This window comes from Musa acuminata, chromosome BXJ2-7, assembly GCF_036884655.1.
Source record: "Musa acuminata AAA Group cultivar baxijiao chromosome BXJ2-7, Cavendish_Baxijiao_AAA, whole genome shotgun sequence".
Taxonomy (NCBI): Eukaryota; Viridiplantae; Streptophyta; class Magnoliopsida; order Zingiberales; family Musaceae; genus Musa; species Musa acuminata.
Window position 1 is genome coordinate 32,640,342 of NC_088344.1, and position 28,000 is coordinate 32,668,341.

The window sequence follows — 28,000 nt, forward strand, 5'->3', positions numbered from 1 at the left end:
AGATGGGTTTGCACAAGACGGCAGATACAACCGTCAATAGGTTGGAGGATTAGCATTAAAAGGTCAAATTGTTAGTGAGAGACATAAATAAAAATATACTATTAGATTTTTTTATAATAAATATAGAAAAAAATAAATGTATCAATTAATTAACTTAAACTGATAAAGATTTTAACAGTATATCGTAAGATTCTAAAATCAAATCTCATCTTTTATCACTTATTTTTTTAAAAAATATATAAAGAATTAAAAGAAAAATTCTTTGAAAGTCCATAATAATTGTTCTAATACTTACTAATCTACATTACATCCTATTTGCTAACCCAAATGTCAAAGAACATACGATATCTTAAAAGAATGATATAATTTCTTTAACCATCATTCTTTCAACTTCTTATAATTTTTTTCTAAAGATGACTTGCACTCCTCCGAAAAAACACATGCTTATATAGATCGTATGTAGGGAAAGTGAAGTTGGAAAGAATTATTATAGGGGACACGTTATGGCATGGAGCCACCGTTATGCTAAACCTCGTCGTATACACGATGCTAGATTTTGATCATGGATCATATTACGCTGGTGTTAGTTGTAGTAGCTTTGCCTCTGAGTGAGCTGAGAACATACTATTAACGACCTAGTTAATTGCCTAAGACTACACTTAATGCTGTGAGATGCTAGGTGGACCTCTACACACTTGTCCATTACGTACACTAAGAATCTTGAACATAAATTTTGGATCGATACTCTTCCTACAATCTCCTTTATTAAAGAGCTAATGAGCTCAAACCGGATGCACATTAATTCTTACGAATTACATGTTGAACAATTCATAACGTGATTCATAACAATTGATGTGGATTCATTCTCAGCTCATTAACTCCTTTATAAAAGCGATTAAAAGAAGATGAATGATCAAAAATTTGTGTTCAAGATTCTATTACTGTAGGCAATGGACAAGTGGCCACAGGTCCAGCTAACACTAGAACACAAAGCACAGTCCTAGACAAAATCTAACAACCTCATTGGCTCTATCGTTTCTTGCATGAAAGTAAATTAGACCGAGTAACTAAGCCAGAATTTTAATTAGCTGTTATTATATGGCTATACTGATCTCCAGTTGTTGAGATGTACTTGTAAGCAGGAGATAATTATGGCTTAAAATTGCATAAAATTTAGCAGCAATCATTTCAAAAACGTCACGAGAATACTAAAAATCCTTCTAAAAGGTAAGCTAAAATATCACGGAGACATGTTTTCAGATTTAGAGTACTTAAAATTTGATTTAGATGTTCTAAAAATCAACAATTTCTATCTTTTAAATATATATCCTCACATTTCATGGAGACATCTTTTCTTCTCTTTTTTTTTCTTCTTTAATGTATTATAATACCCTCTATTTTATAATAGGCTTGAGATTAAGACTTCGACTTCAACTTAAGCAAAGACTCATTTCCCTTATTAAACTCGTATCCTATTTACTCAAAGTTTACGTTAATATTTTAATAGATTTGATACAAAAGGCAAGGTTTTCTTTTATTACTTTTATCATTTTAAACTGTTAGGAATATGACTGTGAACATTATAATTTAGGATTAAGACAACAACACAAACACACACACTCACTCACTCTCTCTCTCTCTCTCATTCATGTCTTATACATTTACTCCACACGAGACGATATAAGGATGCTTGACAACTAAAGACTGTCACAGAGATAGTCATCTGCTGGAGGCAACGATGGTGTTAGCTGTAGCAATTAACTTTTCCTATGACAAGTTGCCTATGAGGCATATGCTGTGATGCTAAGTGGACCTGTGCGCGCTTGTTCATTTCTCATATCAAGAACCCTAAACATAAATTTCAAATCAATTCTATTACTGTGATCTTTTTCATTAAAAGATTAATGAGTTAAAAATGAATACACATTAATTCTTATGAATTACACGATGATAATTCAAAATACAATTTGTAAGAAGTAATGTGTCCTCAAATTTAGCTCATGAACTCCTTAATAAAAGAGATTGCATGAAGAGGATTGACCTAAAATTTAGGTTCAAGATTTTTAATATAGGCAATGGACAAGTGGCCACAGGTTCAATTAACATTGAAGCACAAGGCACAATCCTACATACTTCTCCGGAGACACCATTAATGGTGGTAGCTCTATCATTAATTTCTTGATCATATTTAAATGATCATTCTTTTATATTTTTAATTTTATTATGTTAAATGACATATATGACATTCGTGGACTCTAAGACATACCACCCATATGATAATGCACTAACCAATCCTATATCTCAACAATAATAAATTATTTATTCATGTTATTGTAAGCAATTTACAGTTGATTATATACTTTTCTTTGTTATGGTGTAGTTGAAACTTATCCATTTTGGCAAACCTAATTGGTCCAATTATGCATCAATGTTCTTTATTCAATTTTTCATACTAATAAATAAAAAATTATATTAGTATAGGCCATGAAAAGATAGTTGAACTATTATACTGATAATTAGATCATACTATAGGATGTTATCGTAATAGATATTTATTCAATTATATATATATATATATAATAATAATAATAATATCTCGATGATTCGAACATAATCATATGTAAATGTCTTGCTAAGGAACATAAAATAAGATAATTCAAAGAGAAGGAAGAGCATTGAAGTAATGAAGAGAAACTAATAGGAGAGGAGGATCGACCACTACAAACAAGGGGGAAGAGAGAGAGAGAGTGTGTGGTATTTAATTGTGGAGGTGTATAAAGTCTTTGACTTTTTATTTCACCACACTCCTACATGAATCCCTATCTATTTATATGCACTAAGAATAAAGTTGACTGGACTCATTCAATGAATATAATCAAAGGTTCATGCACCATTTCATGATGATCATATTCAATGCAATCTTTTATTGCATCATTTTATGATGCCTTTTCCCAATTCATTGTATCTAATGATTAAGCTTAGCTTTTAATATTTCTCTTAAGTTAAATTATAAGTCTAAACATAAAAATATAATTGATACTAAACCGATCAATGTGATAGAGTTGCGGGCCATCAGCCATCCATATCCCAAAGTTTATTATTTATGCTAATCATATTATTTAATATGGTCGAGTGTCAAAGTATCCTTCTATGATGGACAAAGCAGTTACATTTGATATGGCCGTCGTTATCTTTTGACATCTACGACATGAATTTGTTGGTCACTTTTTCCATTGTTCTCGCATGATTACTGATAAAGTTATTTAGTTTTATATTAGTTGAAGGGTATGAGATCTAATGACTCATATGTCTGTCGAATTTTTTTTTACTGTCAGAAATATTTTTTAATGCTTAAATAGGATGAAATTATACGAGTATATCCATCATCCAAAATGGATAATTCCTTGCGAGTCTACGGATCGCACCAATAGTCGATCGTTAAAAGGAGGGCCCGAGACCTACTCCCCTATGAGAAAGAGTACTGATAAGATTATTTAATCATATATTAGTTGAGGAGTATAGGAACCAAGGGTTCATAAGTCCGTCGGATCTCCCTTGTTCTTAATAGTACTTTTTAGAGTTCACGAGTTCTGAAAGGATAAAATGGTATAAATACGCTTACGGCCCAAGGCAGATAAATCTTTGCTAACCTTTCTTAACTTGTTGGCTAGTACTATTGTTATTTATTGATTTGTTATTGTCCATACTCTTTAGATCCTTCTAAGTGCCCGAAATGATACAAATCTTTAATACTTTTTTGAACAATGATTTCTCGAAAAAATAATTATATATTATGTATTTTCTAAATGATACTCTTATTTTATTTTTTTTTTCTCAAATAGTTTAAAATACCTAAAATACCACTAAAAAATTATCCCATCAATTTTTTTGCCTATTTGTTTTATCAGTTCTCAAATGCTATAGTATTTTTCAATAACTTTGCAGTATTTTATAGAGGTATTAAAAACACTATAAATACTATTGAAAAACATGACATATTATGATATTATATTTTTTATGTTTACAATTTGTTTGATTGAGGTTGAAAATCCATTTAAATCATTGATCATGTGTCTTACAATATTTTTATTATGATGGTCAAAACACTATAATAGACCAAAAATAATATAACAGACGAGAAAATTTTCGAGGGACAGATTGGATTTTTTAAAAAAAATCAAGATCACTATTTGAGAAAATTAAAATAAAATTGATGATACTAATTAAAAAAATACCTAAAATATAGGTGTATTTTAGAGAAATTACCTCTAGAATAGTAGTATATTTGTTTTAAAACCAATTGAATCCAAATTTCTCATATACTTAAGTAAGTTAGAGAATTTTGAGCTTGATTGGAAACATGCATATATCAATATCTTCTTTTCTTAGTTATAAAATTTTCATATGCTTAGGAAAGTTAATGCTATTTGAAATGTGGATTGAGAGCGAATACATATTTCAAATATAAATTAGTATTTGATAATTTTTTAAATTATATTTGATCTAGATGCTATATTTAAAATGCTCAAAAAATAATGCTCAAATTATATTAGCATTTGCAGGATGCTAATATAATTTTTAAAATTATAATATTATGTCATCTATAATCATCAGATTATCACTATATAATAGAGATTGTAATGCACGATTTTGTTTGCAAGAGGCATCATCACCATCACGTGATGATCTTCCTCTCTGGGATGCAATCTCGTACGTCCATTTCCAAAATGAAAATAGAGTGTAATGTTAGATGTTTTCATGTTATAATATATATAAAAAAAATATCAAGCGGGGATAGCTCAGTTGGGAGAGCGTCAGACTGAAGATCTGAAGGTCGCGTGTTCGATCCACGCTCACCGCATTTTTATATCACTTTGAAATATATACATACATATATATATATATACATCATAAATTTAATATTTGTCATAAAAAAAATTACCAAGCGGGGATAGCTCAGTTGGAAGAGCGTCAGACTGAAGATCCGAAGGTCGTGTGTTCGATCCACGCTCATCGCATTTTTACATCACTTTGAAATATATTTCTATATATACATATACCATCAAAACTTAATATTTGTCATAAAAAACTTTAGTTTATTAAAAAAGAATTACCATGCATATTTGATACTAAGTCAGGTCCACATGTGACTAACTCTTAACCGGACTTAGATTATATATAGCACTATTAGTTGACACTAAATATATTTTACATTTACATCCTCCTGTTTTAGCAAAAGAATATATGTATTAAATATACAACATAATATAAAATTATCTTCAGCTATAATTGTCCAAGAATAAGCCTTTGAATAAATACATCGCAACTTCTTGAAATGATACACTTGAAAGTAATTAGATTCTTCTAATATATGGAGTTACATAATAGTTAATGGCTAAATAAAATTATTTTTTTAATTTATTTATATTTTGAGTATTTCCTAAATGATATTCTTTCTTTTATTTTTTTCATATAGTTTCAAAAATCTAAAATACTAAAAAAATTTTTACCAAAGTTTTTGCTCATTTTTTAATCAATTTTTAATTGTCATAATGTTTTTCAATAGAATTTATGGTATTTTTTTATAGTGCTTACAGTGTTTTATTGAGATATTAAAAATACTATAAAAGCTATTGAAAAATACTATAAATAATATCATATTATATCTCTTTGATTATCATTGCTCATGGGCCATTATACTATTATATTTTTATGCTTATAATTAGTTTGATTGGGGATACGAGTTTATTCTGATCATTGATAGTATTTTTTTATTAGGTCTTATAATGTTTTTAGTGTGGTGGTCAAAACACTATAATAGGCTAGAAGTATTATAACAAGTCAAAACACTATAATATATATACATAAAAAATTTAAAGGATACTTTGGATATATTTTTAAATTAGAGGTACTATTTGAAAGAAAAAAAAATATGAGATGTACTAATTCAAAAATACATAAAATATGGATACATCGTAGGGAAGCCACCCCTCCTTGAAATGCGAGCAATATATTTTGTTGAAGAATATATATATTAAAATCTATTAAATCCAAGGAGGGGTTAGAGGGGTTAACTTAAAAACTATGGAGGAAGACATTCTTCCTTCTCGGAGAGTTTGATGGTTCTAAATATACAAAAGTTAATGTCTTCTTTTCTTAACTATAAATTTCTCATCTACTTAGAGAAATTTATATCTTCTTTTCTTAGCTATCAATTTCTCATATGTTTAGGGAAGTTAATATTATAATTAGGGTTTGATACTATAAATAAGGTGTATTTGGGAACATGTTTAAAATATAAATTGATGTTTACATTATATATAGGCTTCGGAAGCCCAGAGAGGAGCACAGCCAGCTGGTGCGGGAGTGGGTGAGACAGATCAGAGATTTGTCCTACGACATGGAGGACCTATCGGATGAATACGTGCACCTTCTCGAACGCGTTGCTTTCGCCTTCACCACCCGAATCCCCTCTCGCCGTCGGCTCGCAAAGCGTATGCAGCACATTAATAGGAGTCTTCAGGAGATGTACCGCCGGGCGTCACAGCTCGGCATCCGGGGGCTGCCGTTCTCTGCTTCGTCTTCCTCAGGCATGGATGCAACTCTTGCTCGAAGGTATCTATTAAGAAAACTCAGGTTATCACCTTCCAATTTTAGTCAAAAGTAGCTATTCATGCTTCTTTGCGTATGGGTATCAATTAGTCTTTCCTCGGTGTATTCGTCCATATACGAAAACGATGTGCTTCTTTGTGAACCTATCGAGTCACGTACAGGTTTGAGCTGGACGCGGATGTTGTGGGCTTTGAAGAAGATGTGGAAGTCATCACGAAACAGCTTTGTGATCTGGGCGTACTACGACGTGCTATCATTTGCGTCGTCGACGTGCTATCACGATTACAATAGTGACGCTGTCCAAAAACATTTCCACTGTCGGGCTTGGATTTTTGGATCACAGAGACAAGTCTTGACTACGATCATGAAGCAACTCATGGGTCTGGAATTCGATCAGGTTCAGGATATGGATGAACAAGAGATGAAGAAGGAAATCAAGGTGCACTTACAAGGGACAAAGGTAATCTAATCGTAATCGATGACATTTGGATCGATAATCTTCCTATAATCTCATTTATTAAAGCGTTAACGAGCTCAAACCGGATCCACATTAATTCTTACAAATTACATGATGAACAGTTCATAACATGATTCATTAACAATTGATGTGGATTCATTTTCAGCTCGTTAACTCCTTAATATAAGTGATTACATGAAGATGAATGACCAAAAATTTGTATTCAAGATTCTATTATTGTAGGTAATGGACAAGTAAGTGGCCATGGGTCCAGCTAACACTAGAACACAAAGCACAGTCGTACAAAAAATCTAACAACGTCATTGGCTCCATCTTTTCTTGAATGAAAGTAAATTAGAACGAGTAACTAAGATAGAATTGCAATTAGCTGTTATGATATAGCTATAATGATCTCCGGTTGTTAAGATTTATCAACCTTTTTTCTAAATGATTTTGCAGGAAAATTTCTCAGATCATGCATCATAGATAAAGAAGACGAATAAGCCACCATGCGCTAAAAGCTATTATTTATAGATCTCTCGGCTTCTCAACCTCTCATACCTCTAACTCATCTTTTTTTTTTTCTTTCTTTAAAGTATTATAATACCCTCTATTTATAATAGGTTTGAGACTAAGACTTCGACTTCAATTAAGCAAAGACTTGTATCATAACTACTATTTTTTAAACTCGTATCCTACTCGTAAAGTTTACGTTAATATTTCAATAGATTTGATGCAAAAGGTAAGTTTTTTTTTATTACTTTATCATTTTGAATTGTTAGGAATATCATCGTGAACACTATAATTTACAATAAGAAATTACTCGTGGAATCTCATATGCAAAATCTGGACACTAATGCACTCTCGTATGTAAAATCTTGACACCCATGCACGCACGCACACACACATTCTCTGTCTCTCTCTCTCATTCGTTTCTTATACATTTACTCCACACAATGTGATAAAAGGATACTTGACAACTAAAGGTTCTCATAGAGGTAATCATCTATGAGTGAGGCCAATATAGGACGCAACGATGGTGATAGCTGTAGCAGTTAACTTTGTCTATGACAATTGCCTAGGAGCCTTGCACTCTGGTGCTAAGTGGACCTGGGCGCGCTTGTTCATTTCTCATATTAAGAATCCTAAAGATAAATTTCAAATTAATTCTATTCCTGTGATCTTTTTTATTAAAAGATTAATGAGATAAAAATGAATACACATTAATTCTTATGAGTTACATGATGATACTTCAAAATACAATTTGTAAGAATTAATGTGTTCTCATTTTTAGCTCATGAACTCCTTAATAAGAGAGCTATCGAAATGCTAATCATGACATGTCCGGCTATGAGCTTGCATAGGATCTTGGACAAGATCAGAGAAGAACTTGATGAGAAAAAGCAAATAAGAAAAAGTAATAAGTTATGAATCGAGACAGGTATCAAATTAGAGGAATGGCTGAAGAGGCGATAAAAGTACAATATCAAGGAGCATTTGGATATATATATATATATATATATATATATATATATATATATATATATATATATATATATATATATATATATATATATATATATATATATATATATAGCTTGGTGAGAAGGCAGCGTCTTGTTGTATTATTTTTTATTAAAACATCTGATTGGTTACTGCATTATTGTATAAGTGAAAAGAGTTCGAATTTATTAATATAACGATGAACTTTTTTATAAAAAAATAAGAGACATCATAATAAATAGCTGTCATTAATTCCTTGGATAACATGAAACAATTTGACACTGCCTTTAGCACTCTCACACTTTAAAGCGATTCCTTTATTCAAATGAAAGCATAAAATAGGAATTGCCTTTGCTCTTTTGTTCTTTTTCTTTGGCTTTACCTACACGTAATGCATAATTATTTTCGGTTACCACATGTTCATTCTCACCACTTAATGAGAGTACATCTAATCTAATATATGGATTATTGATCCGTGCATAATTAATGCATAATTATTACATTGGAGAATCTCTAACAAAAACGGAAGGCATGTGATCCGTGCTTTTATTGATGGGTTTATGCTATCAAGAAGGACTATCATGCTCACCAGGCAGCAATTTTACGCAAAGCACATCATGCTTTTCCAGCATATAGCTCATCACAAGGCAGCAATTTTATATATTGGCTTCGCATAGCTAATAATGAAAAAGAAAGGAAGAGGACTAAGAGATAGATGGCGAGTGCGGTAGTCGATATGGCGTTAGGAAAAATGAGTGAGTATACTTTTAGAGAATTTACACTCATCTTGAATGTAAGTGATGAGGTAGAGGTGTCTAGGAGTACACTAAGATTATTATTATCCTTTCTTAAGGATGTGGACCAAAAACCTAGATATCAGCATAGTGAATTGATAGGTAAGCCAGATTCGAAGTTTGGCCTATGACATAGAGGATGTGGTGGACGAGTATACATTGCGAGTGGATCGATTAAGGCGGAAATGTAGCCTCAAATGCATTACTAATCTCCCAACCCGAATTCTTGCTCGTTATCAGCTTGCGAAGAGCTTGCAACGCATCAATAGGAATCTTCAAGAGACGTCCAAGCATGCATCCGAGCTTGGCATCCAAGGTATTCCATCCTCGTCTTTGTCTCCTATCAAGGACACAAATCTTTCTCTTAGGTAAGTGTTCTCTTTGTTATTTAAAAATTATACTTTTCATTTTTTTTATCAATAATTTTTTATGTACTTTTGTAACAAATGTTTCTGCATGATTATGTCTGAAATCATCATTAATAATATAAAATTTACCCCCCACCCCCCCTCCCAAAGAAAAAATTGGGATTTAAAATGTAATTTGTGCAACCTAACTAATAGTAAGAAAAATCAGGAATAAAGAATATTGATGCATAATTGTTCTGAGACAAAAGTAGTATATTACAAAATTATCAATAAATTATCAACATTTTAATATGTGTCGTTAATCATACTTTGTTTACAATATATATCATGATATAAAAATTAAAAATTTTAAATATAAATAATTGTATTAATAATAGTAACATTAATATCCTTATCAAAGATCATTTTTCATCCCTCCATTTTAGCAAAAGAATATATGTATTGAATATATAACATAATATAAAATTATCTTTAGTCATGACGGTCCAAGAATAAGCCTTTGATTGAACACATCGGAACTTCATGAAAGGATACACTCAAAAGTAATTAGTATATTTAAATCTATGCCTTTTGAAACTTCAACGATGCCAATAGCTTGATTAATAGTGATGCGCCTATAATATATACTGCACATTATAAATATGAAATGCTTTATCCTTAATGTTTTATCATTCATGCTTTTACTCACCATGATCTAAAATAAGTTTGATAATCTCCTTGTTTGTGATGAGTAAAAATGATTTTATTTGCCCATTAACTATTATGCAACTCCATATTATACTCATACCAACAAAGACAAAATCAAATGTCTTGTGACGATTTATATAATTCTCAACATTGGCATCTACTAAAATGGGTGACATTTTCTTAATATAAGTCACATATAAGATAACATTTAGAAAAGCTTGTACCAAAAAAAATATTTAGAAAGTTTTGATAGAAATAGTTAATTTTTGGTGTGCCATCACCATAGGAAAGCATCGTAATCCCAGATTTAAAGAATTAAAAATCAAGCTGATGATCTATTGTCAATGTCTTGGCTCTCAACTTCTTGTATTGGCACCATTTGATAACTTGAAAACCCATTTGATTTTATTGATTCATAAAAGAATACCCGTTCAGTTTTGTTTCTCCCAAAACCGATCTTCTAATTATCTCATATCGTTTCTATATAATTTCAATTTCGTTCTTCACTTATGATAACAACTCTGTCTATAAGTGCAGATATGATGTAGCAGAGGATGTGGTAGGCTTTGACCACGATATCCAAGTCATCACGTATCAGCTATGTGATCTCCATGTAACACGACGTGCCGTCATTTCCATCGTCGGCATGGGTGGTTCGGGCAAAACCACACTTGCCAACAAAGTCTACAATAGCCAAGCCGTCAAAGATCATTTTCAGTGTCGGGCATGGATAGTTGTGTCACAATCGTATACGGCTAGAGAACTCTTGACCAATATCATGAAGGAAACTATGAATATAGGCAACGGTCAAACTAGGGAAATGGATGAACGAGAGATGAAGAACAAGATCAGGGAGCATTTAAAAGGAACAAGGTATCTGGTGGTGATGGATGATATCTGGAAGGTTTCAGATTGGGAAACAATCAAGACAGCCTTTCCCGAAGAATTCACAGCATCGCGAGTACTGCTCACCACACGTAAAATGGATGTTGCCGAAACTGCAGACCCGGACAGGCCTCCGCACCATCTCAAACTTCTCGAGTCGGAGGAAAGTTGGAATTTGTTCTGCAAAAAAGCATTTTCTAATGCATGTTGCCCACCTCATTTGCAGCATCTTCAGGATAAAATCATTCAAAAATGTGGCGGATTACCTCTGGCGATCGTGGTTTTAGCCGGGCTGCTACGGAGGAAGCATGAAGCTTACGAGTGGAGCCAAACCTTGGAACGTATTTCTCATGCACCTAACAAAACCGATGATCAAACTCACAAAATATTAGCTCTCAGTTACAATGATCTACCTCATCATCTCAAGTCTTGCTTTCTTTATTTTTCTGCATTCCCCGAGGACTACGACGTCGACGCTGAAAGGTTGATGTGTTTATGGATTGCCGAGGGTTTCGTAGGATCAGACCTGGAGGGTCAAACAATGGAGGACCTGGCAGAGATGTATTTGATAGAGCTTATCAACAGGTGCATGATACAGGTGGGAAGAAGGAATGAGATTGGGAGTGTGGGATCTGTTCGAGTCCATGATCTACTGCTAGACCTGGCTCGTTATGAAGCTAGAAAACTCAATTTTTGCAGATCCATTAGCGACAAAGGCGATTCAACTGATCTACGACGTCTTAGTATCACAGATGATGAAGGCGTGCATCAATATACATCACTCGGTTTCTCTATCCCTAAACTACGGTCGCTTCTTTTCCTCCTTAAATATGATGTCGATATGCCAAGCAAATCTATGATTCATGGATCCAAGTTTCTCAGGGTGTTGGACCTCCAGCGTGTTTATATTGAAAGCCCAAGTGAGATCGGAGACCTGATCCTATTGAGGTACTTAAACCTGTCATTTTCAGAAGTAAAGGAATTGCCTTCATCTATTGGAAATCTTTGCCATCTACAGACCTTCATCGCTTTGGGTTATAATTTGAGGATACCAAGTTCATTTTGGAAGATCCAAACACTATGACATTTCAGAGTTGGCTCAACAATTGAGCCAAGAGCAGGATGTTGCTTGAAAGATATGCATGAAATGCTGAATGTTCAAAGTGGGGAATGGGTGCGGGATGGTAGCTTGGAGAGAATGAGAAATCTTCGACGCTTGTGCTTGTACAAAATATCAAGCTCTGATTCCGAAGGTTTGGACAATGCTCTCGGGAGATTAAACCGACTTGTTTGGTTGGAAATGGAGGGAGAAGCGTTGCCAGCAAATATACTGTGTTCATCTAATCACCCTCACCTTCGATACTTAGATTTGAGGGGACCATTGGAGAGGCTTCATTTGGACAATACCCACCACGACGGTCCATTTCTTCCCAACTTGGCAATTCTTAATCTTGGCGGGACATGGTTGGAGAGTGATGATGTTTCTTCCACACTCGCAACACTGCCTAACCTCGAACGTCTTTATTTAGTAGATGAAGCAGTCGTGGGGAGCGTTTTGGTGTTTCCCAAGGGTGGCTTCCCCCGGCTGCAATATTTGTCTATTTGGACATTACAAGACTTGGAGGAGTGGAGGGTGGAAGAGGGGGCGATGCCTTGCCTCAGAGAATTACATCTTTGGTACTGCTCCAACATGAGAATGCTTCCGGAGGGACTGCGAGGACTCACCCAACTGAAGCTATTTGACCTTAATGGAATGCCAGTAATCGAGAGAAGGATCGAGAAGGATACTGGGGAGGATTATTACAAGATCCAGCACGTGCCTTCCATTAAAATGCCGGACTAACTGGCGAAACAAGAATGCTTTAACTCATGAAAGGAAACAATATCATTCGCCTCTGTGCCAACAGTGTTCATTAGACAAGAAGGTCGGTCGTACACAGCAATTATGTTCATTCCCACCGCAGTAGCGACTCCAATTTCTAACTCCACCACCACTTAAATGTTAATTAGACATGTATTGTATGAAGACGGACATGTTATATTTCTGTATATATACATATGAATGTACCTCTCTATCTTGGATTGTCCATAAAAAAGCTTGTTGTGGTTTTCCTTAGTAGTTATTAGAATCATATCAAATTGATTGGATGGTCGCACCAAGGAATATAAAAAAAATCGAAAACTAAATTATTTACTGGATTTATCATTTAAAATATTCAAAATAATTCAATTTAATGGATTACTTTTTGGATGATTCACATGAACCGATGGGCTTAAATAAAACCAATTCGATTGTGTAATATAATTGATATTACTTTAATCGACATTTTGAATTCTCTCTCTCTCTCTCTCTCTCTCTCACATTCAACTTTGAGGAGTGTCGAAGGCCTTCGACCACCGATTCCCCAAATCTATCTATACATAAAAAGAGTTTAGCCACCGTTGAATGCTTGCGCATAAAATAACTCAACTTATCTTACTTTAGGTTTTTTCTAATTAGTTTTCTTGTCACTGCGCTATTGTTGGTGGAAGAGAGCCGGTTAGCTCCTTTGAGATAGAAAATTCAACGTTCACCGTAATCACACTGTTGATGAACTAGTGTGTCGTGGCTATTGATTGGCCTGCTGCGTGGGTCGATGTCGGAAGTCTTCGATCGATTGAACTGTTTATCAAGGTCAGTCACACCCTCAGGATGGGGCGTTGGCGTCGGAATATTGATTGACATCTCTCCATCGGGATGCTGGTTGGTAGCCCTTAGTCGGGACGCTGGTTGACGGCTCTCAGTCGAGATATTGGTTGGTGCATAAGGAGGAAAAACGCCTCTCTCGATCGGGATGGTCTCGCCTTGGGCATAACCGCTTTCCTACATAAAAGGCTCCCGTCGGGTGGTTACCGACTGTGGCCCCTTGATAAATAAGTTAGCATTTGGTCTCTATTTTTCCTCTCCCCCTAGCCAGATGCCGGTCAAGAGTTCTTATACTATTGTACGCGGGTTTCACGGGACAGCTGATCCTAGGGGGGAGAGGAAGTACCTTCGTGCGGCCGCTGCCCCGGAAGTGCGGAACGACGCCATACTGTAACGGACAAACTTCTAGAACAAGATGTTGGATGTAATGCTTATGTCTGTCCGTTGTCTTTTGGGATGTTTATACCTTGTACAGCAGGTAGAGGGACGGCCGAAGGCTAAATAGTCCCATGTTAGTTGGGTTGGTGGCCTCTTTAGGCTTGTAAATAAAGGTTGTGTCATGTGGACACGTGCGAGAGCTTTTCGGTCTGTAATGGACCATTTTACCCTTTGTTGTGCAACTATTCAGAGCTTGTAAAGTCTGTTTGTAATTTGCATTATGTGTTTTTCGGACATGTTTGCTTGTGGATCCCGATTGAGGCGTTCTCTTTAACATGTTCTCTCTTTTGTTGGTCCTAAGGGACAATGGGAGGCTTCGGGGAGGCTGACCTTTGCGGACGGACGCGCGAGGGTGCCGCACGCCTTAGGCAAAACCAGCTAAGGTCGTGACATTATGGTATCAGAGCGGGACAAGCACTCATAGAAACACTTGACATGCAAACGTGGGGGACCTAGCGGAGCTGCGTTGAGGGCAGTCAGCACGCGCGACCGTTTGAGGGAAAACAGGCATGGAGATGTAGGGAAAAGAGTTGCTCAGAGGAGCGGGCATCTAACATTGGCATTCAGAGGAATGGCCAACCCTTCACGCAAAAGGCACCACGAGAACAGGCAAGCTTGGAAGAATGCAGAGCGCACAAAGGTTGGGATGGTTGAGTTTGAGCTACGGCTCAACGTTGGCAACTTGACTTGATGGTGCTCAATGCAAGCAAGGCGCTTGGCAAAGGATGAGACCATGCAAAGTGGAATGAGTTGCTCAGCGACCGAAAGAGTTGTGCAAAGCTCACAGAGGTGAGGGGAATTGCTAACTTGAAGAATTTGGTACTCATGCATGGGCTTGTATGCGGACGATGGAATGTTCGTGGCCATCCCAAGGCGGTCGAGACTCGGCGCCATGGAGCATTGAAACTTTCTCTTCGGCATGCAAAGGATACGTCCGGAAGAGGCTGAAGTGTGCAACGAGTTCAGCATGTTGCTAGGCCTTGAGGGGTACAGCGGTGGCTGTATTGACGTGGAGGCGCAATCTAGCAAGTGCGTTTGCAGGAGGTAAGACATTGCACAGTTTGTTCAGCAGATCGGAGTAGTCCAAGGGGATGGTGGTCTCCGAAACGAAGAGAGATGTTGCTCCAATTAGACAGTTATCCAGGAGGGATAAGTCTCGGCACTCCAGAGGGAGAATAATGTAAGACGGACTTCACATGTTGAGGAGGAGTACCTCACAAACAACAACTCCACGAAGCTCAATGGACCGAGCAAGCAGCGAGGAGTTGTCGCATGATCTCGCTCGAGAGAATGCATTGGTGGATGCATTACGAGATCAAGTGGGGGAGCGACCTGAAGCAACTTAAATGAAGGCACACTTAGAGTCGATATGGAGATCGGACTCAAGGGAGGGCTGACCCGTGGAATGGTGGGCACGAGGGCCACCATCGACTCAATGCAAGAACGAGGAGCGGAGCAACTTGGGTGTAACTTGGCGAAGTACCCAAGCCGCATGAAGGGAGCCAGCAGTGAAGTTGGAACATGGAGCAGAAGCACAGTGCTTTCCTTAGACAGAGGTCAAAGACATGAACTCTTGCAGAGGCAAGGGTAGGATCATGTTGTTCCATGGGTCCTTCATTCTGACGGAGCGGACTCATCTTGCATGGTGCCAAAGACGAAGGGAGCTTCTGGGCACATGCACCTTATCTCGGAGGAGCATTTGATGGAGGAACTAAGGCAACTCAATTTGCGGAGGCGAAGTTGGGTTCAGAAGGCCTTAGCACGGGGCAAGAGGACGCAGAGGCGGGTACTCTTGAAGAATATGCCACAGTGTTGCCATTCAAGTTGCTATGAAGGAAGCAGTGCACAGCGGAGATTGTGCTGGTAGGGGCAGAGGCCCAGGATCCAGACAATGGTGCACAAATTACAGTGAAGTCGGTGGACTTCGGGAGCTACTAGGCGACGGACTGTCCTAGAGCGGTGCTTCATCTAGGTGTGACCCAAGAGTGGGTGGATGAAGGTCGATTGCCAAAGGAACGAACAAAATCGAAGGTGGAGGAGACCCTGCGATGTATTGGCAGAGGCCACACATGGAGGGTTCACAATTCGAGTTTATTCCACAAAGATCAAAATGCAATGGAGATGTCACCAGGAGGCGACATGGTGCAGCGGATCGTGGTGGAACAGTTCGTGGCAATGCGACACACACGACATTGTCCCATGAGGGATGAGATCATATGGAGGTATGATCGGGAGTTACTGGAAGCTCCACTTCGGTGAACAACACGACGGCAAGAAGGGCTATGGATTCAAGGAGTGAAGGCCATGGTACCGCAGAGGCGGGTCTTCCGGGCGTGCATCGAATTTTGCATCGGATGAAAGCCTTGGTCATCAGCATATGGGGGCTGTGTTCCACCAAGGGAAAAGTTCGAATGCAAGTACCAGTGAGTTCCATGGGAGGGACTTGATCATACAGAGGTATGATCGAAGTAACTGGAGAGTTGGACTGCTCCAGAGCTCATATTCGCTTAAGGGAGCCTGACAAGTCAGAGGACAAGGTCGAGTAAGCGAACGTTGCTACCAAGGAAGCTAAGGAGAACAGAATCGGTGCAAACTCTACAACGTGATGGCAGAGGCCATGCATGGGAGTTGCAGTCTGTCTTTCCATCGACCAAACGGACTGCTTGAAGAACACAGTGGTGTTGAAGCAGGGGGTCGAAAGGGGCGAGGAAGCGACGACGAGTCCAGAGGGACTTAGCTACCCAAAATCAAACATCAGTCAGAATGGAGGTGGACTCAGAGGAGTGCCACAGAGATATTTCTACTGATCATGCAGAAAAGGGATATAGATGCGAGGCGATGGATAGTAGGGCCATGGGCATGGCAGCGCCATGGTACCGCAGAGGCGGGACTTCTGTACAAGTCATTGATCCCTTGCTCTCACGGAGGGAGAGCGCTTGGTCATGAAAGGGGCCGAGGAGGTGGAGCATGCAGAGGCAATCTCCAAGTACCGAGACAAGGCTGAAGGGCAGAGGCCAAGAAACTTCGTAAGACCGGTGTCAACAAGTTTCTCATCAAGATAGCCGTAAGTGAAGGACTTCGGGTCATGCAAGAGTGCACGACCAAGGAACGAAGTAGGCAGTACGCGGTGCTGTACCTTTGCTACTCAGTGGAGTAGGCGGCATGGTTGATGGAGAAGACGGTACAATCCCAGAGGCGACCTCATCTATCGGAGAATTACTCCAAGTTGGGGTGAAAACTTCCCGCATTCCAGAAGTTCGATGGCATTGAGAAGGTGAATCACAGTAGCTAACTCAACGCAAGGAGTGCAAACACTTCAAGTGCTTCAGAAGTGTGAGCAAAGAGCAGGCGAAGACCAGTAACCAGCTCGATGCATGAAGTACAACCTCGAGGAAGCGGGCGAAGTCAAAGTAACCTTTGCCTTCTCAACTCTTAAGAGAATGGGCGAAACCGAGTACCCCAGTTCTCTTATCTATCCAGTAGAGGAGCTCTGCACAAGTTCAAAGACCCTTCGAAGATAATGGAAGACAATAGTTGTCAAATCTTCACCAACGGTGATCAGTGCTACTGAGAGTAGATTGTCCGCTTCATTTCCCAACGAAATGCCAATCGAAAGCGGAAGTGATGCGAACCTACTTGGATGTGACAACTAACTGAAAGAAGAGTCAATGAGCAGATTTTGTGGAGGAAGGACCCAAAACTTCAGAAGTTTGCGAGGCGATGCTCGTTAAAGCTCCAACAAGCATCCACCCAGTTCAAGCAGCATGTGGAAATTTTGAGAGACTAGCGCAGTAAAGATGGTCTTTTCCTTCATTTGGTGGATCCGCAAGAATCGACAAGGATCAACACAACTCAGCCAACCCCACACCAGAGTCAGAGTCATTGGTGAGTTGAAGTAGCATGGCGGATCAAAGATTCGACTACTCAAAAACAGCAGCGGAGAGCAGCTGGGAGCCAGGAGGCGCATTGCAGTTGGAGCGGAAGATTGAAGACTCAACAAAGGTGAAGAGTTGCAGTGTTCACAAAGGCTTCGACGAGGACGTCGAAGGGATAAGTGGGGGAGAATGTAACGGACAAACTTCTAGAACAAGATGTTGGATGTAATGCTTATGTCTGTCCGTTGTCTTTTGGGATGTTTATACCTTGTACAGCAGGTAGAGGGGCGGCCGAAGGCTAAATAGTCCCATGTTAGTTGGGTTGGTGGCCTCTTTAGGCTTGTAAATAAAGGTTGTGTCATGTGGACACGTGCGAGAGCTTTTCGGTCTATAATGGACCATTTTACCCTTTGTTGTGCAACTATTCAGAGCTTGTAAAGTCTGTTTATAATTTGCATTGTCTATGAAGTGTTTTTCGGACATGTTTGCTTGTGGATCCCGATTGAGGCGTTCTCTTTAACCCGTTCTCTCTTTTGTTGGTCCTAAGGGACAATGGGAGACTTCGGGGAGGCTGACCTTTGTGGACGGACGCGCGAGGGTGCCGCACGCCTTAGGCAAAACCAGCTAAGGTCGTGACAATACGGCGTCGTCCCGAGCTTTTCGAGACGGGACGTACCGAGGAGTGCGTCCGGGTCCTGACCGGTGCATGGGAGAGCTTTCCTGCTGACCTGACAGTGGCATGACGGGGCATCAGTGGTGACGTGGCTAGGGCCCAACATATGCCGTCTCAGTGTTCAAATGATCATTCGTTTTTCCTTTTTTTTTTTTTTGTTTCATTACATTGAGTGATGCATATGATGCTGATTCGAAACTCACGTCTAGTGTTCAGTGTCGTCATAGTAAATGTAACAATTATTACTATTTTGCTTGTTTGGTAAACTATATCTTCCCATGGCAACATTCTGTCGGATTAATTCTGCGTCACTTGTGATTCCATAGATGGGTTTGCACAAGACGGCAGATACAACCGTCAATAGGTTGGAGGATTAGGATTAAAAGGTCAAATTGTTAGTGAGAGGCATAAATAAAAATATACTATTAGAATTTTTTTATTATAAATATAGAAAAATAAATAAATGTATCAATTAACTTAAACTGATAAAGATTTTGACAGTATATCGTAAGATTCTAAAATCAAATCTCATCTTTTATCAATTATTTTTTAAAAATATATAAAGAATTAAAAGAAAAATTCTTCGAAAGTCCATAATAATTGTTCTATTAATATCTTAAAAGAATGATATAATTTCTTTAACCATCATTCTTTCAACTTCTTATAATTTATTTCTAAAAGATGGCATGTGTTCCTCCGAAAAAACACATGCTCATATGAGTCGAATTACTATTGTGTATAACGATAATAGAATTCACATAGATTGTATGTAGGGAAAGTGAAGTTGGAAAGAATTATTATAGGGGTCACATTATGGCATGGAGCCACCGTTATGCTAAACCTCGTCATATACACGATGCTAGATTTTGATTATGGATCATATTACGTTGGTGTTAGTTGTAGTAGCTTTGCGTGTGAGTGAGCTGAGACCATACTATTAACGACCTAATTAATTTCCTAAGACTGTGCCTAATGCTATGATGCCAGGTGGACCTCTACATACTTGTCCATTGCGGACACTAAGAATCTTGAACATAAATTTTGGATCGATACTTTTCCTACAATCTTCTTTATTAAAGAGCTACCAAGCTCAAACCGGATCCACATTAATTCTTACGAATTACACGGTGAACGATTCATAACGTGATTCATAACAAATGATGTGGATTCTTTCTCAACTAATTAACTCCTTCGTAAAAGTGATTATAAGAAGATGAATGATCAAAGCACAGTCCAACTAACAGCACACATGTTAATAAAGACCTTATACAAAAAAAAAAGAGATATACCGACAGTTGATCAGCATTACTTCACATTGAGGAGTCATAAGACATCTTTTATGGGCTGAAGGGGGAGGTTGTTGAGCTGACAGCTCACAGGTTAAGCCCATAGTGGGCTTTAATAACCCGTAGCCCACTCTCTTTCAAGTAAAACCCTATATCAAATTAAGAGGGTGTGGTGGCTGCGAAAAGAGGGAGGAAAACTATAGCAAAGAGGTAGATTTTTATAGTATAAACTTGATTAAAAAAGAAAGAGAAAAAGATAAAAAAACAAGAGAAAGAAATGGAAGAAGACAAGGACAACACAGAGAGGTTGTTCTCAATCATCCAGGTAGTATTCTCATCTAATGTTAGATCAGATTTACAATATATTCTTACTGTAATTACTTGGGAAGAATTTGAATATTGTGCATAGTGATGTAATCCTTGTATTCAAGTTATTCTCTTGAGATTGTTGCTAGGGTTTTGGACAAAGATTCAGATTTGTATATTCATTATTCTTATAGTGGATTATCTCTAGTTTGCCCCATGGTTTTTACCCTTCACGTTGGAGGGGTTTTCTATATAAATTTTGATGTTTCATTTGATTGTGATTATATTTAATTCTGCTACGTATTATGACCTACTAGTATTTGTTCATATACAAAAGTTTATTTCTCTTTATATCCCATCTTAACCTCTGATACTTTAACTCATCTTTTTTTTTAATATATTATAATACTCTTTATTTATAATAGGCTTGAGACTAAGACTTCGACTTTAATTAAGTAAAGACTCGCATCGTAATTAAGATTTTTTAAACTTGTATCCTATTCACTCATAAAGTTTACGTTAAAATTTCAATAGATTTGATACAAAATCTTATAAGGAATATCATCATGAATATTATAATTTACAATAAGAAATTACTCTTGGAATCTGGTACGCAAAATCTTGACACCCATGTACGCACGCGCGCACACACACATTCTCTTTCTCTCTCTCTCTCTTTCTCTCTCACTCTCTCACATTCATGTCTTATACATTTACACCACATAAGGGTGATAAAAAGATACTTGATAACTAAAGGTTATCACAGAAGTAGTCATTTGCGAGTAAGGCCAATATTGGAAGCAACGATGTCAGTTGCCTAGGAGCCTTGCTCTGGTGCTAAGTGGACCTGTGTGCGCTTGTTCATTTCTCATATTAAGAATCCTAAACATAAATTTCAGATTAATTCTATTCTTGTGATCTTTTTCATCAAAAGATTAATGAGTTAAAAATGAATACACATTAATTCTTATGAATTACATGATGATACTTCAAAATACAATTTGTAAGAATTACTATGTCCTCATTTTTAGCTCATGAACACCTTAATAAAAGAGATATCTTGAAGAGGATTGACCTAACATTTGCATTCAAGATTTTTAATATAGGCAATGAACAAGTGGCCACAGGTTCAATTAGCATTGAAGCACAAGGCACAATCCTAGATACTTCTCCGGAGACACCATTAATGGTGGTAGCTCTATTATTAATTTCTTGATCATATTTAAATGATCATTCTTTTATATTTTTTAATTTTATTAAGTTATATGACATATACGATAGTCATACGTGGTGTCTGAGACATATCACCCATATAATAATGCACTAACCAATCATATATCTCAACAACAACAAATTATTTGTTCATGTTATTGTAAGCAATTTACAATTGGTGATATACTTTTTTTTGTCTGATGTAGTTGAAAGTAATCCATTTTGGCAAACCTAATAGATCCAATTATGCATCAACATTCTTTATTCAAATTTTCATACTAATAAATAACAATTTATATTATTATAAGCCACGAAAAAATAGTTGAACTATTATACTGATAGTTAGATCATACTATAGGATGTTATTGTAATAGATATTTATTCAGTTATATATATTTATGTAATAATATCTTAGTACCGATGATTTCGAACATAATCAGATGCAAATGTCTTGCTAAGGAACATAAAAATAAGATAATCAAAAGGGAAGGAAGTGCATTCAAGTAATGAAGAGAAACCAATAGGAGAGGAGGATCGACCACTTCAAACAAGGTGGAAGAGAGAGAGTGGTATTTAATTGTTGAGGCGTATAAAGCTCTTTTAACTTTTTTTCTCACCACACGACTACATGAATCCCCGTCTATTTATATGCACTGAGAGTAAAGTTGAAAGGACTCAGAATATAATCAAAGGTTCATGCGCCATTTAATGATGATCATATTCAATGCAATCTTTTATTGCATCATTTTATGATGTCTTTTCCCAATTCAATGCATCTAATGATTAAGCTTATCTTTTTATATTCCCCTTAAGTTAAATTATAAGTCTAAACATAAAAATATAATTGATACCAAAAACCTGACAAAGATCTACTTTTTAGAGTTGCTCGGGCCATAATATAGTTGTAGCCATCCATATCCCAAAGTTTATCATTTATGCTAATCATAGTATTTAATATCTTACTACGTATTGTCAAGATCAAGTTTCAAAGTATCCTCCTATGTTGGATAGAGTAGTTACATTTGATATGGACATTGTTGTATCTTTTGACATCTACGACATGAATTTGTTGGCCACTTCTTCAATTGTTCTCGCACCACTAGTGATAAAGTCATTTAGTTCTATATTAGTTGAAGTTGTATGAGAACCAATGACTCATATGTCTATTTTCTTTTTCCTCAGAAACAGTTTTTAGAGTTTATGAGCTCTAAAAGAATAAAATTATACGGGTATACGTATCATTCGAAGCAAATAATTCCTTACGAGTTTATGAGCCGCACCAATAGTCAATCATTAAAAGGAGGGCTTAAGGCCTGCTCTCCTATAAGAAAGAGTACTGATAAGGTTATTTAATCTTATATTGATTGAGGAGTATAGGAACTAAGTGCTCATAAGTACATCGGGCTCCCTCGCCCTCGGAGGTACTTTTTAAAGTTCACAAATTATGAAAAGGCAAAACGGTATGGACACGCTTACTGCCCAAAGCTGATAATTTTTCACGAATCTAAAGGTCACACCAATGGCTAACCGACCAAATGATCCCTTATCAACTAGTTTTAAAACACATTTCTAAACTCTTTTTGCATATAAAATTTAATTCGGGTGAATAAATTTTAGATGACGGAATGATTTAATTTGTTGGCTTGTTATTTATAGATTTGTTATTGTCCTTACTCTTTGGATCATTCGTGTGCATGAAATGATGCGAATCTTTAATGAAATAATGCTAATCTTTGATGGCATTTTTTGAACGATGATTTCTTGAGAAAATAATTATCTATTATGTATTTTCTAAATGATACTCCTATTTTATTTTTTTCTCAAATAGTTTAAAATACCTAATATACCACTAAAAAATTATCCCATCAATTTTTTTGCCTATTTGTTTTATCAGTTTTCAACTGCTATAGTATTTTTCAATAAATTTGCAGTATTTTATTGAGGTATTAAAAACACAATAAATACTATTGAAAACACTTTTAAGTGACATATTATGATATTATATTTTTTATGTTTACAGTTTGTTTGATTGAGGTTGAAAATCCATTTAAATCATTTATCATGTTCATGAGTAGATGTTTTACAATATTTTTATTATGGTGGTCAAAACACTATAACAGGCCAAAAAATAATGTAACAGACGTGAAAATTTTCGAGGGACAAATTGGATATATTTTTTAAAATCAAGATCACTATTTGAGAAAATTAAAATAAAATAGATGATACTAATTAAAAAAATACCTAAAATATAGGTGTATTTTAGAGAAATTACCTCTAGACTAGTAGTATATTTGTTTTAAAACCAATTGAATCCAAATTTCTCATATACTTAAGTAAGTTAGAGAATTTTGAGCTTGATTGGAAACATGCATATATCAATATCTTCTTTTCTTAGCTATAAAATTTTCATATGCTTAGGAAAGTTAATGCTATTTGAAATGTGGATTGAGAGTGAATACATATTTCGAATATAAATTAGTATTTGATAATTTTTTAAATTATATTTGGTCTAGATGCTATATTTAAAATGCTCAAAAAATAATGCTCAAATTATATTAGCATTTGTAGGATGCTAATATAATTTTTAAAATTATAATATAATGTTATCTATAATCATAATATTATCACTATATAATAAAAATTGTAATGCTATATTTTGTTTGCAAGAGGCATCATCACCATCACGTGATGATCTTCCTCTCTGGGATGCAATCTCGTACGTCCATTTCCAAAATGCATATTGAGTGTGGTATTTGATGTTTTCATCTTATAATAAATTTTTGTAATATATATCAAAGATAATTATCATGCCGGGATAGCTCAGTTGGGAGAGCGTCAGACTGAAGATCTGAAGGTCGCGTGTTCGATCCACGCTCACCGCATTTTTACATCACTTTGAAATATATATATATATATACCATCAAAACTTAATATTTGTCACAAAAAATGGATTAGATCTTAGTATTTTTAATGGAGTGCAACTTTAGTTTATTAAAAAAGAATTACTATGCATATTTGACACTAAGTCAGGTCCATATTTGACTAACTCTTAACTGGACTTACTTAGATTATATATAGCACTATTAGTTGACACTAAATATATTTTATATTTACATATTTGAAAGCATAAGTTAGCATATATATAGTTAAATCACTTACTATTAATTATTAATAATTTAGCATATATACACTCACTCTCAAATTATAGGTGAGTTTGTATTCATGATATTTAACTATTAATAATTTTCTCTAATAAAAAAATAAAAAAGAGTGTTAAAGTTGTTATTGATATATGGAATAGGTGATGTTTATGATAGTGATATTAAGGAAATTTCTTTGAAACAGTGATAGAGAACAGAAAAAAGCTATTCCTTTGTAATGCAATGGACAAATGAAAGCGTAAAATACGAATTGCCTTTGCTCTTTTGTTCTTATTCTTTGGCTTTACCTACACGTGATAGTATAATTATTTTGGGTTACCACATGTTCGTTCTCACCCCCTAATGAGAGCACATCTAATCTAATATATAAGATCATTATATCGAAGAATCTGTAACATGAATATGACACGCGAGGCATATGATATGCTCTTCAATTGATGGGTTTAAGTTTTATAGAGGGGACTATCACAAGCTACGCATATGATGCGCTCATAAGACAATCATTTTACATAAGGCATATTATGTACTTTTATTATTTTTTTATTCATTATGTCGGCTTATCTGAAGGGAGTGTCTTGGATGTATTGTTACATTATATATAGGCTTCGCATAGCTATCATGGAAGGTGGAATCAAATAGATAATAGAAAAGAGAAAGAAAAGATAGATGACAAGTGTGGTAGTTGATATGGTGTTAGGAAAGATGGACGAGTATATCTTTAAAGAAGTCACACTCTTCTTGAATATGGGTGACGAGATAGAGATGTCTAGGAGTACACTAAGATTGTTACTATCGAGGACATAGATCAAAAACCTAAATATCAATATGGTAAATTAGTAATGACTCCAATTTCTCACGCAACCACCACTTAAATTAATTGGATATGTATTGTATCAATACATGTTATATTTCTTCCCATCTTGTTTCTGCAACTAATAAATATATATGTATATATGTATATATATTCTTCTCTATCTTGTATTGTCTATAAAAATCTTGTTGTGATTTTCCTCGTAGTTTGTACGATAATATCAAATTAGATGATCAAACCAAAAAAAAAAAAAAATTAAACCAACCTATTTAGTGGATTAGTTATTTTAAAAAAATCAAAATGAATCAATTTAATCGATTATCTTTTGGATGACTCGCATGAACCGATGGGGTTAAATAAAACCAATTAGATTTTGTAATATAATTTATATTACTTAAATTGACATTTTGAATTCTTTTTCTCTCTCTCATTCAGCTTTGAGGAATGTTGAAGAGATTGATGGTGGAAGAGAGCCGGTTAGCACCTTTGAGATAGAATATTCAACGTGCACCGTAATCACACCAGCATGCACTAGAAATTGCATAGGAAGAGCCTTTTGCTCTGTTGCATGGTGGACCCGAGCGCACTTGTTCATCTCTCACGCTAAGAACCTTCCTTGAACATGAGTTTCTCTGTTATCTTTTTCTATTAAAAGATTAATAAGTTGAAAATGAATACACATTAATTCCTAGAAATTACATAATGATATTTTCAAATATAATTTATAAGAATTTTCGTGTCTTCATTTTCGACTCAAGTTACGATTGGTTATATACATATTTTGCAAGATATAATTGAAAGCAATCCATTTTGACAAACCAAATAGATCCAATTATGCATCAATGTACTTTATTCACCATTTTTTGTGCTCCTACTTAACATTTGATATTCTTTTGTAAGCCATGAAAATATAGTTTAACTATTATAATGGAAGTTCGATCATACTATGGAATGTGTAGTCCTATTAGACATTTGTTCAATTATGCTTTTTTTTAATGTAATTATATCTTAATAACGAACATAATCATATGGAAATGGCTTGCTGACAAACATAAAATTTCATCAAAGTAATTAAGAAAACCTAAATGGGGAGGAAGATCGACCACTTACCTTCAACCAAGACTCGTCAAGGGGGAATGGGAGAGGAAGAGAACGGTGACATTTACCTACAAAGCTCTATCTTGGTAGCAAACACTTCTTTTACAAAGACAAAAAAATTGTTTTCACCATACTCAATGCAATTTTTTATTGCATGCTTTTTCCCAAAACAATGTATTTGATAGAAGATAATATTTTCCCAATAGGAAATCTCTCTATTCTATTGAGAAAAATCCTCATGTCAAAGGAAATCCTTCTTCCTAATCTATTCAAGCTAAAACTTCTTCAATAAAGCTTCTTCAATAATTGTTCTATCTTCTATTATTTTCATCATGGTATCAGAGCAGTGAGAAAAGTGAAGCTTCGCTCTTGCCTTCGGTTAGCGAATATTATTTTCATCATGGTATCAGAGCAATGAGAAAAGCGAAGCTTTGCTCTTGCCTTCGGCTAGCGACCAACGCCATTGAGAAAAGTAAAGCTCCGCCCTTGTCTTCGGGACCAACGCCGCTACAGCCAAATTTCTAAGAGGCTCCGTGGCCAATCCTCATCTTCCTTACTGCGATAGTCTTCGTTGATCTACCAACAGTTGGCGGACTTGAGGCTCCGTGGCCAATCCTCATCTTCCTCACCGCGATAGTCTTTGTTGATCCACTAACAATCGGCGGACTTAAGGAGAACGAAGGACGGACTTAATAGGAACGAAAGGAATCTTCAATAATTATTCTTATTCTTCAATAAAGCTTCTTCAATAATTGTTCTTATCTTCTATTATTTTCATCATGGTATCAGAGCAGTGAGAAAAGCGAAGCTTCACTCTTGCCTTCGGTTAGCGAATATTATTTTCATCATGGTATCATAGCAGTGAGAAAAGCAAAGCTTTGCTCTTGCCTTCGGCTAGCGACGCCGTTGAGAAAGGTAAAGCTTTGCCTTTGTCTTCGGGACCAATGTCGCTACAGCCAAATTTCTAAGAGGCTCCGTGGCCAATCCTCATCTTCCTTACTGCGATAGTCTTCGTTGATCTACCAACAATCGGCGGACTTGAGGCTCCGTGGCCAATCCTCATCTTCCTCACCGCGATAGTCTTCGTTGATCTACTAACAGTCGGCGGACTTAAGGAGAATGAAGGACGGATTTAAGAGGAACGAAAG

General features: G+C 36.1%; 2 protein-coding genes and 2 non-coding genes across 4 annotated transcripts; all 4 read left to right on the forward strand.

Moving 5' to 3' along the window:
• The first annotated feature begins 2 nt into the window (after window positions 1–2).
• LOC103992949 (putative disease resistance RPP13-like protein 3) lies at window positions 3–12,390 on the forward strand. Its single transcript, XM_065115593.1, has 6 exons — window positions 3–40; window positions 6,325–6,615; window positions 6,774–6,849; window positions 6,956–7,072; window positions 9,607–9,734; window positions 10,959–12,390. The coding sequence occupies exons 1-6, from the start codon at window positions 3–5 to the stop codon at window positions 12,388–12,390; spliced, it is 2,082 nt and encodes a 693-aa protein (XP_064971665.1).
• Window positions 4,789–4,861, forward strand: TRNAF-GAA (transfer RNA phenylalanine (anticodon GAA)). The gene has a single exon. It is a non-coding gene; the product is annotated as a tRNA-Phe (tRNA).
• Window positions 12,391–12,444: 54 nt separating the features above from the next.
• On the forward strand, window positions 12,445–13,149 carry LOC135616402 (disease resistance RPP8-like protein 3). Its single transcript, XM_065115595.1, has one exon. It carries the CDS (start codon window positions 12,445–12,447, stop codon window positions 13,147–13,149), a length of 705 nt encoding a protein of 234 aa, XP_064971667.1.
• An 11,442-nt stretch (window positions 13,150–24,591) lies between these two features.
• On the forward strand, window positions 24,592–24,664 carry TRNAF-GAA (transfer RNA phenylalanine (anticodon GAA)). The gene has a single exon. It is a non-coding gene; the product is annotated as a tRNA-Phe (tRNA).
• Window positions 24,665–28,000: the final 3,336 nt, after the last annotated feature.